The following is a 12,016-nucleotide window of genomic DNA, read 5'->3' as shown; positions in this document are numbered from 1 at the left end:
CACCAGTGTTCACATTTGGGTAGTGCTGTCTGGATGTAGGTGAACTACAACTCTAAAACTCAAGGTCAGTGCCCACCAAAACCTTCCAGTATTTTCTGTTGGTCATGGGAATTCTGTGTGCCAAGTTTGGTTCAATTCCATCGTTGGTAGAGTTCAGAATGCTCTTTGATTTTAGGTGAACTATAAATCCCAGCCATTACAACTTCCAAATGACAAAATCGACCCCCACCCCACCAGTATTCAGATTTGGGCATATCAGGTCTTTGTGCCAAATTTACTCCAGTGAATGAAAATACATCCTGAATATCACATTCTGATTCATAACAGTAGCAAAATTACAGTTATGAAGTAGCAACGAAAATAATGTTATTGTTGGGGGCCACTATAACATTAGGAACTTTATTAAGGGATTGGGGCATTAGGAGGGTTGAGAAACACTGCTGTACTTGGTTACTTGAGCATAAGCCCATTTGAAAACAGTAAGACACACTTCTTGAATAGACATGTCTAATACTGCACTGTTACTTGACATTTAAAAAGAACAGAAGATGTTCATGACTTAATTTAATTCTGAGACCTGTCACTTTACCAAAAAAAATATTAAAATCGAACCCATTATCACATATGTTAGCAAATGGAAATCTTTCTGCGGTTATTATTAATTATATTTTTGGAAACGAACCAGAGAGGGACTGCAAGGCTTGCGACAAAGTTAAAGTAGGCCATGTGTTGGCCTGTATTTCACAGTGAAAATGTGCTTATTTCACAGAACAATTTGCATATTTAATGGGGAAAATTGCCTATTTCATGGCACAGCATTAATAAATACAGAAAAGCCTGATAGCATTTTTGGTTAACTTTGTCAGTCGCATGAGGGGCTTCCTCTATATTGTCTCTGGTTCTAAATATCTGTATCCCTTCTTCAGCTGGGTCCCAAGCTGATTGTCAGTAGTTTCCTCCATTCCAAAGACATTTAACTTGGAAGTGAACCCCACTGAAATGAAGAAGTGATAAGAAGGCTAAAAAGCAGTGATGATTTTGCCCATATCTCAGTTGAGGCTTGAGTAGGGGAAGTCGTTGTAATCTCTGTTATTTCAATATTCACCCCCAATATTGTATTTCTACTAAATACGGCATCAAGAATTTGTTAAACAAAGGTATGGAAAAAGAAAGAGATACGATTGGATGGAAAAAATATTAGACATAAGAAATATGGACCAACTTACCTACTTGATATCTGAAAATAAGGGAAAGTCAATAAAAGAAACTGATTGGACAAAAGTTATTGAATATTTAAAACATAAAAATAGGAAAATACTAATATAAAAGAAAAAGGCTCACATAGGAAAGGAAGGGAGAAAAAGAAGCAGAAGAGGGAAATGGAAGAAGGAAAAGGAAGAATCCACACGGAAGATACTCAGGAAGTCAACAAAAGTTTCTTTTCCCTTTCTTTTCTTTTTTCTTTTATTCTTTTGTGTGTGTGTGTGTGTTTCTTTCTTTCCTCCTTCGCTGGAACACCTCAGCAAGCGAGAGTCCAAAAGTGGCAGGCTCAAACCCAGAACCTCAACCAATGGCTGATACCAAATGAGAGACTCCCCCCTGGGCACACAGAGGACTGGGCGACTTAGAAGGCTCTGACACCACAAGATGTGCTCTGGCACCACAAGATGTGCTCTGGCACCACAAGATGCAGAGCCAACCTTCAGAAATGGGGCTACAAAGTGGAATCCTCGACAAGCGAGTGTGGAGAGGAGCAAACCACTGACCACCTGCTGCAATGCAACCTGAGCCCTGCCACATGCACAATGGAGGACCTTCTTGCAGCAACACCAGAAGCACTCCAAGTGGCCAGCTACTGGTCAATGGACATTTAATCAACTACCAAACTCACAAATTTTGTATTTTGTCTGTTTGTTTGCTTTGTTCTGTTAGAAATGTAATATAATTGACTGGTTGCCCTGACACGATAAATAAATAAAAATCCTCCTTTTCTTCTCCTTTCTTCTTTCTCTTGCTCCTCTTCTTTCCTGTCCTAGCCCTTTGGATCAGGGTGATTTGGTGGTGGTTTTTGATTTTTGTTGTTATTGTTGTTTACAGATTTTACCTATAATGTATTTTAACAATAAATTTCAATAAAAACTATATTTAAAAAAATATTCACCCCCAATATTCTTGTAGCATTTCTGGAGCTAATGGCAACTCTGAGCATGGCTCACCAATCATGTCAAAGCACAGATTCTAAGACTGAGCTCTTGTTAGGGGATGAAACTCTTTCTGTGTACCGATGCTTGCCATTTCCCAGGGCCTTCCTGCTCTCTAAGCCCGGCACCTGCATCCTTCCCACTTTAACCCCTCCTTCTGCTTGGGCTCTGCTTTTGCCATCAGCCAATTACTGAACTCTGGAGGACATTCTGGGTCAAGCTGCAGCAAGTGCCTGGAATCCTCATTAACGCTAATTAGTGCTTGGTAGGTTAATTGGTGGTGAAGCTCATCTTTTTTTAATTACTGCAACGAGTGAGCCCAATGGGACCCCGTGGTCAGCTTTGAATTATTCTGTTTGTTTTGATGCTCTTCATCTGAATGTGTAAAGACAGATGTTTCTTGCCCAGGATTAGGGACTGCTGGGCTTTTGGGGAAGGGAGGAGAAGAAGAGCTTCAAGACAAAGACTCTTTTTACATCTGTTAATTGGGGGTTTAGCTGGTGCCTTAAACAATTATCCCCACCCCACCTTACCTCTTCCTATGAATTGGAAAAATGCATCATTCTGAGCGTAAAACAGGAAATCTCATTATTAGAAATTATGAGTAAACACTTGATTTTTCTCCCTTTGGGGACCAATGAAGCAATAATATTAGACAGGGACTTTCAGTGTTTTGGAAACTAGTAGCAATATGATTGACCTCACAGCTGCATTCAAAAGTTGCTGCTGATTTTCAGAATGCTTTCCATACATAAAGAAAAGGAGCTCAAGAAAGGGAAAGGGAATGCCTCCACATACACCCCCCTTTTAAATTCTTTCATCAGGGTTTTCTTCTGTATCCCTTGTGTGTTGTTTATTCATTCAGTTGCTTCCGACTCTTTGTGACCTCATGGACCAGCCCACGCCAGAGCTCCCTGTCAGCCGTCACCACCCCCAGCACCTTCAGAGTCAAGCCAGTCACTTCAAGGATGCTATCCATCCATCTTGCCCTTGGTCAGCCCTCTTTCTTTTGCCTTCCATTTTCCCAAGCATTATTGTCTTCTCTAAGCTTTCCTATCTTCTCATTATGTGGCCAAAGAACTTAACTTAATATCCTTCCCTCCAATGAGCAGTCAGGCACTATTTCCTGGAATATAGACTGGTTTGATCTTCTTGTAGTCCAGGGCACTCTCATCACTTTCCTCCAGCACCACAGTTCAAAAGCATCTATCTTCCTTCAATCAGCCTACCTTATGGTCCAGCTCTCACATCCATAGGTTGCTATGGGGAATACTATTGCTTTAACTATGCCTTGTAGACATCACCTAATCTGTAGTACTCATCTGCTATTCATTTGTGCTTTCAGTGAGAAGCTCATTCAGGAATTCAGTTGCCATCTCAGTAACATGACATTGCTGTAATTTTATTGGGCTGCCTTTAGGCACATTTCACAGGCAAGCAAAGCAAAATGATCAATGATAACACAGTGGCATTGTTAGAATTGCATTATGTTGCCTTAAGATGTCATAGCTTTCGTTAGTATATTGGTAGCAATTGTCTACAGGCTGTTCTGTCTCTCACAATGTGCCTATCATTGTCTACTATACTATTATAAGAAGATATTGCTGGTGCAGTGAGATAGTGATGATGGTGATAGTGATGATGATGATGATGATGAATAGATATTCAAATACAGTTAAAACATGAACAACAATTTAAAAAACAATCCATTAAAAGAGCATAACATCAGTTTTGAAAGCATACATATTAAAAATAATTCATAATTTAAAAACCATCCTCCCTCCTGGCCTTCAGAAGGAGAGTGAAAACCTGTCTCTGGGTTCAAGCATTTGGAGATTAACTACAGTGCAATAATAGCTATGGAATTATGAACAGCCCTGGATTACTACTGTGGTTGGCGTGATTTTTAATAGTGATTGTAATGCTTTATATGTTTTTAATGTGCATTTAATTTTGATTTTAAATCTTTAACTTAATGTATTTTAACTGTTTTTTGTTCAAAGGCATTGAATAGTTGCCCTATGTAAAGCTACCTTGAGTCCCCTTTGGAGTAGAGAAAGGTGGTGTACAAATAGAGTTAATTAATTAATTAATTAACTATGCTCTTTTAAATACATCCAGTGTATCAAGCAGTCACAGCTTTTCTGGCAGGTCATTCCACTATTTGTGGGTGGCTGTTGCAAAATCTGTAAACTCACAAATTAACATGGTAGTACCAGATTCCTGTATTTACCTTTTGCATCTGCTTGCCTTGTACAGGTACAACAGACAACACAGGAATATACAGATTAGTTATTTAGGACTGAGGCTTTTATTCACTTGTGGCAGGGAAAGCGGTTTGCATGACATCCTGAGGAGAAGTGTATTTGCATTGCCTTGTGTTCTGAAAGTCAGATTACAAGATTAGGGATACTGCAATGGTCTTGGCATGATTTGCTAAGAATACTTCTGTGTTGTGTTTACTGTTCTCCTTAGGAGGAAAGGAAATTTGATATTAAACCACTTAGTGAACCTGATAACAGAAGAAATGCCATGCTTAATCAGACCAAAGGTCAATATAGTCAGTTTCTTCTCACAGTGGCTCATAAAATGTCTATGTGACACCCGTAAACAGGGTATCTCTCCATTGGTGTTCCCCAGCAATGGACATACTATGTCTAATACTAGAAATAACTTTCTGTCATCAGGACATCCATTTGGTAAAGTAATCTTTTCATTATTTTTGTTCCCACTTCAGATTATTCTGTTACTTATTGGGTTGGGGGGAGAAAGTGTTACTTATTGCAGTAAATTGTTACTTATAAGTATTATTGGGGAGTGGGAGTCTAGGGGAAATGACACTCTGAGTCTATGTGCTTTTTGAAAAGTCAGGCTGGAACCACCACACATTTCCTGCATCATTTTAGTCTGTTGTTGATCAGCTTGGACTGCAAGAAATGAGGATCTGTGGAGCAGAACCTAATTAAATCTTTAAAGATAATGTGGGGGGAATCTGTCCACTTCATGTGACATGAAGACATATAATATGGATGGAACATTTCCCTCAGGCCAGAGGTTTGAATATGGGTAGAGTGCGGATGAGCTCCCTCTGTCAGCTCCAAGTCCCCATGCGGGGACATGAGAGAAGCCTCCCACAAGGATGGTAAAACATCAAAACATTCAGGCATCCCCTGGGCAACGTCCTTGCAGATGACTAATTCTCTCACATCAGAAGCAACTTACAGTTTCTAACCTCTCCTGACACGAAAAAAAGTCCCACATCCATAGGAATAAGTAACAACCACTTAAAATCCAGTGTTGTTGCCCCTCATTGTTACCCAAAAGTAACTTCTAATGGATATTAATCTAATGAGTAGCCAGTGGCAACTTTGTATTACTATTAAATCACCTGTGAGTACATGGTGACTCCATTGATTTCGTAGGGTGTTTCATGACTCAATGATTTGAAATCATGGGAGTTGTCATTTTACAAAGTATTTGGACTTACCTGCCAAAGGATGCTGGTGCCTTACCAAATGATATCTCCCAGGATTACATAGTATTGAGCCATGGCAGTTAAAGTGATGTCAAACTACATTAATTGTATAGTGTAGCTGCAAAGTAGAATTTTTCACAATTTAGTACATGTTTTGTAAAGACATTTCTCCTTTCTTTTGCATTTTTCATAGTGGGTTCCTAGTATTTGATTTCATTCGTTGATCCCATGTTCTAGAGAAGAAGAAAACTTGTTTCTGTCCATCCCATGCTTCCTTTGCTCTGTTCCTTTTGAAACAATACACCCTCAGTAAAGAATTTCAGGTTTCTTCATAAGCAAGTTACCTCTGCTTCCTGATGGTTTTGGTTGCCTTTTCCAGCTGTGCAATGTTTTTACTTTGTGTGAGTCATTCCAGAATACCGCTCTCATGAAAGGTTGCAGAGTTACACCTAGATCTGTATCCCTTAGCCCCCTTCCCAGTGAAAGTGGCATTTGATTTGAAGGCATCATACCAGCATAACCCTTTTGTGTATTTTAATTGATTTTAAACTGTTTATTGTGGAGATATTTAACAGTGTTAATGTTCTCAAGGTTCTCAAGTCGCTCCTGACTTGAAAAAAAATGGGCCAGCATCTTATTAGTGATTTATGTAGGTATAGGTCCAACCTAAGCCTACATAAGGAAATTTTTTTTGTCATTCTGGAAGTTGGAATTGTCTTACTCGTCTCACAAATAACTAAACTCCCTCCCTTCCCATCCCTCAAAAGTTGACCTTTCACTTCTAGGCAATGGTAAGTTTGTGGAGGGATGTGCCTCCACAAAAATGTGCCGAGCTATGATCCAGTCATAAAATTTCCAATCTGGGGATTTGTACTTCAACCTCCTGGCAGAAGAAGACTTAGTTGGTGGAGGGATGACAGGTGGACATGCATAAAACAAGAGCAGGTTTCAAGTATATGATCACACTGCTTTTACATATAGCTTAGTAGACATGAGCTCCCAGTGGCGCAGTGGGTTAAACCACTGAGCTGCTAAACATGTTGATTGAAAGATCGCAGGTTCGAATCCGGGGAGTGGTATGAGCTTCTGCTGTCAGCCCCAGCTTCTGCCAACCTAGCAGTTTGAAAACATGCAAATGTGAGTAGATCAATCGGTACCACTCTGGTGGGAATGTAATGGTTCTCCATGCAGTCATGCTGGCCATATGACCTTGGAGATGTCTATGGACAACGCCGGCTCTTCAGTTTAGAAATGGAGAGGAGCACCAACCCCCAGAGTCGGACACAACCGGACAATGTCAGGGGAAAACCTTTACCTTTAATTATAGTAGACAACAAAAACATATTGGAAAAAAGAAATCAGTCTTCTATCTATGTCACTTTATATTTTCCTTTCTCTTTGCTGCAACTCTGGTACCAAATACATGTGCATGTCTTGCAATGAAATTTCGTATATGGAGTGCTTTTTATGTTAGAAGGCTACGACATAAGAAGGCATTTAGACCTGGCACTATCACCATCGAGTCCTCCTGTTATTTGTGTTTATTTTTCTTGAAAACTAATTATCCCCATCTTGAGATTCACTTGGTTTGATCTTGTTTTTATAGCATGAACGAACGTGACCACTTGTTAAAAAGACTCGGCAGAAAAACCCCTCCAAGTCTCTTCCGTGCTCATTCTGTACAGCAAGGGGTGTCACGTAAGTAATAGACCATGTGTGAATGCATATCCTCTGACATATCATGAATGAAAGCCAGGACACATTTGGCCAAACAATATCAGAGAATGCTAAAATGACAAAAGTGTTTATGAATGAGAAAAAACACAAAAATTAGGAGGGAACTACAGCAGTTTGCTTTTGCTTCAATCTGCTGAGAATCAAAGCATTCCACTTCTGCTGCTACTTAGGTCCCTTCCACACAGCAATATAACCCAGAATATCAAGGCAGAAAATTTATTTATTTAACTTTATTTCTATCCCACCTTTATCTACCCCAAGGAGAACTCAAGGCAGCTTACATGTGGCACCTACATAGTGCTTTAAAACATACAATGTTAACTTAAAAAGAAATTGGATTAAAATTAATACATATTAAACATAATTAAATACATTCCAATGTTAAAATATGCCATCCAGGGATCAGAGTCTAAGGTCATTCCGTAATCAATGGTACATATTCCACATTAAAATTACTGCACCGCATTATTTTTCAAAAGTCTGCTCCCAGAGCCAGGCTTTTACTCTTCTGCTGAAGGCCAGGAGGGAGGGGGCTGATATAATATCGCTAGAGATGAAGTTTCACAACGGAAGAGCCACAACTGAGAAGGCTCTGTCTCTCGTCCCCACTAGTGAAGAAGGTGGAACCGAGAGCAGGGCCTCCCCAGATTATCTTAATCTCCAAAATGGTTTATTTATCATGTCAGGAGCAAACCTGACATTGCATTTTTTAACAAACAAACAAACAAAGCACAAGGTTTGCAAGCTTAGTAGTTGATTAGATGTCCTTTGACCAGTAGCTGGCCACTTGGAGTGCCTCTGGTGCTACTATAAAAGGTCCTCCATTGTGCATGTAGCAGGGCTCAGGTTGCATTGCAGCAGGTGGTCTGTAGTTTGCTCTTCTCCACACTTGCATGTCATGGATTCCACTTTGTAGTCCCATTTCCTAAGGTTGGAATGCTGGCTCTTCGGCTTGGAAATGGAGATAGGCGCCACCACCCCCAGAGTCAGACACGACTGGACTTAATGTCAGGGGAAACCTTTACCTTATGGGTTTCTTTATTATTGCCCGATTGATTCAGAAAGTTGTCATTGAGAAAATACCTTTCATGAATGCTAACCTACATAAACAAATCATTATCACATACATCTTACAAGTGTTTGAGTCCAATTTGACAGCCATGCTCTGAAAATTAGCAAATGTTGAACTTCTATAGCTTCCTAAAAGTTTTGTGATCATTAAACTTTTGCTTTCTTTCATCCACCTTTATGTATTTATCTTGTCATAAATACTGTTAAGATTTTAGTAAATTGGAAGATTGGGATGCAGATTAATATTTAATATTTTTGCAATCCTAAATATTCTAATGGAAATACAGCAGCAAGACTTGACTGAGTGTGGTTCCTATGCCGCCACCTGTTTGACATTAGTACTGGTAGCATTTCTTGCTGTTAAGTCCCATTATATGGATTTTTCATTCTCAGCTGTTCTCTGAATAAGAAAAACACAAATCAAAGACCATGGTTTCCTTTATCTATGAAAGCTTTCAAAACACACTGAAAGGGCCTCAAGATTCATCTCGGAGCCAAATTATCTGCAGTTGGGAAATGAGAGGCCACAAACCACCACTATCCCGTACAGAACTGTGTATAGTATGTGTGCACGCACACATTGATTATTTATTTATTTATGACATTTATACCCCACCTTTCTCACCCTAAAGGGGACTCAGGGTAGCTTTCAAAATTAGCATGATTCCATGCCCACATTCACAGGACTTCTCAATACTAAAAGTTGTTTAGGGCTTGTGTTGTTGCTATTCTCCTCCTTTGCTTTCCTGCTTCTCCCAAGATAAGCTGATTAGACCCTATAAAAATCTGGCACCCCAAAGCTGCTATTAAGACAGCAGCAAGGAAGGAAGAAATGCATTTATTTGTATGCCTCCCATGGTAATCGAATAGTAGCTAGAGCTAGGATTTTAGATTATTGAAGCATTCCCAACTGGCTAATGCTTCTGATCATTTTCCAAAGGCAGCCTTCCATAGGTTATCGTTATTGTTGTTGTTTACTGCCTTCAAGTCAGGTTCACTTAGTTTATGAATGAGAGACCTCCAAGTTTTTCCTTAAATGGATTTGCACTCCTGTCATTTCTTTTATAGTTTCCACTGTTTTTTTATTTATTCTTGGTCATGTAATATGTTTCTCTGCTAGTCATACAGTATCCCCATTCTTGGTTTAAATTTCCTTTTTATTTCTAAGATCATGTGGAAGACAGCTTGAATTGCTGCTATTCTCCTCCTGTCTTCTTTGTTGTTGTTGCTGCTGCTACTGTTGTAATTTTCTACTTCTCTGCGCTGATTATTACAATTCTCCTTGTCCCTACACACAAATTGCTGAGCACTTGCATTTGGGGTTCCTGCCCCTATTTCTGTCACTTTTATTCTTTTGCATCTCATCTGTTTTTAACTGCATGTTACAATAATCCAAACTGGAGCTCTCAGTGGCACAATGGGTTAAACCCTTGTGCCAGCAGGGCTGCTGACCAAAAGGTCAGCGGTTCGAATCCAGGAAGTGGGGTGAGCTCCCATCTGTCAGCTCCAGCTGCTCGTGCGGGAACATGAGAAAAGCCTCCCACAGGATAATAAAACATCTGGGCATCTCCTGGGCAATGGCCTTGCAGATGGCCAATTCCCTCACACTAGAAGCAACTTGGAGTTTCTCAAGTCGCTCCTGACACACACAAAAAGTATTCCAAATAGGAGATAACTAAGGCATACATAACCGTAGCCTCAACAGACATCTCCAGAACATTTATGTCTGCATGGTTTATAAGATTGCTAAAAAATATATCAAGGTAGAATTATTATGTGGCTATAATCTGCAACTCACCCAGCTAAAAAAACAAACAGCTGTATTGAGGAGGTTCACATTAACACATGGCTGTAGCCCTAGCAGAGAGGGAGCGTTGACCTGTAATCCTTGTCACAGAAGGGTTATCAAGACAGAGAGCAAGCTAGCGTGTTATTTTCTGCCTCTAGCCTGATATCATCCTGAAACTAAGAAACCTTATATTTCAAGGATATTACAAACTTCACTTCCCGCCACAACAGCCACCAAGCCATCAGATAATGTATGTATTCCCCTGAGAAGTTTGGGGGTGATCGGAGAGGCCAAGAATTTGAGACTAGCACTTTTGCCTCCGCCACTCTGCTCTTGCACTTTTGGACAGCTGTAAGTGCTCTGAACAATGAAGAGCTTGTTCTACAGAAAGGAATAATAGGTGCAGCTTTTTAAAAGACAGAGAGTGGGAGCTGGGAGGACCTTGTAGTTTTCAGAGGGCTCACTTGTAAGTGTTAGCTGGAGTCTTTCTTTGGTTTTTAAAGATCATGAGAGTGTGCAGTTACACTGTTTCTCAGAAAATATTTTGAGGGTAGGAGAGATTTGTATCTTGGGACAGAAGGGGGGGAACAGCAGTATCCTTTCAATTGTAGGAAAAGAAGAGTTGGATTAACACTTGTCGTATGACTTCAGGTTGTTTCCAATTTATGGAGAGCCAAAGGCAGCCTTATCATGGGATTTCTTGGAATGATTTGTTTAGTGGGGGGTTGTCCTTGCCTTCTTCAAAGCTGAGAGACTGTTACTTGCAAAAGGTCACCTAATAGGTTTCCATGACCAAGCAGAGATTCAAATCCTAGTCTTCAGAGTCCTAAGGGCCTTCCACTCAGCCATATAACCCAGAATATCAAGTCAGATAATCCCCCCAGTGGTGCAGCAGGCTAAACCACTGAGCTGCTGAACTTGCTGACCAAAAGGTTGGTGGTTTGAGTGCGGGGTGAGTTCCCTTAGTTAGCCCCAGCTTCTGTCAATCTAGCAGTTCAAAAACATGCAAATGTGAGTAGATCAATAGGTACCACTTTGGTGGGAAAGTAACAGCGCTCCAAGCAGTCATGCCGGCCACATGACCTTGGAAGGCATCTATGGACAACGCTGGCTCTTCAGCTTAGAAATGGAGATGAACACCAACCCCCAGAGTCAAACACGATTAGACTTAATGTCAAGGGGAAATCTTTACCTTACTCCACAATATTGGCTTTGAACTGGGTTATCTAAATCCACTCTGGCATATAATCCAGTTCAATGTGGATTTTATATAGCTGTGTGGAAGAGACCATAGTCTCTTATAGTTAGTACAGTTCCTGGAGACATTGTGGATAGGTAAAAACATGGATATCGAATCTAAGGATAAGGGGATGTATTGTGTACTTAATTAATAATGTGATTTGTGTCAAGTCTAATTTGGCCCTTGTTTTTTCCCCAAATTAACACCTGAACGGTATGCTGGGCAATTTATGCCCACATGTAAATAAGAACACAGATTTCACTTTTTCCAGTACACTACTCCAATGCAATTCAAAGTGGTCTTGTATGGATCGGTGCTTGTCCATAAGTGATCAGCTGCTGGTCCCTGGAGAGTTTCCAGGAAGTAAACAATGGTAAACATTGGGCACAAATATGAATTCAGTCCTTGATTGCTTATCTTCCACAGCAGATAGCTTAAGAAATCCTCACTTTACTATTTCAACCAGTGTTAGAAAAAAAGTTACCTTTTGGACTACAGATTCC

General features: G+C 40.2%; 1 protein-coding gene across 4 annotated transcripts in view; it reads left to right on the top strand.

Moving 5' to 3' along the window:
* The window catches only part of ATP8A2 (ATPase phospholipid transporting 8A2), a 438,434-nt gene that overhangs the window by 425,838 nt on the left and 580 nt on the right, over window positions 1-12,016 (top strand). For all 4 annotated transcript variants that reach the window (XM_067466581.1, XM_067466582.1, XM_060770914.2 and 1 more), the window contains one exon: window positions 7,283-7,374. In XM_067466581.1, coding sequence (XP_067322682.1) covers window positions 7,283-7,374 — 92 coding nt within the window. The remainder of the gene's footprint in view (window positions 1-7,282; window positions 7,375-12,016) is intronic.

Source organism: Anolis sagrei, chromosome 3, assembly GCF_037176765.1.
Source record: "Anolis sagrei isolate rAnoSag1 chromosome 3, rAnoSag1.mat, whole genome shotgun sequence".
Classification (NCBI taxonomy): domain Eukaryota; kingdom Metazoa; phylum Chordata; class Lepidosauria; order Squamata; family Dactyloidae; genus Anolis; species Anolis sagrei.
Note: the sequence above shows the minus strand (reverse complement) of the source record. Positions and strands in the feature narration are given on the sequence as shown.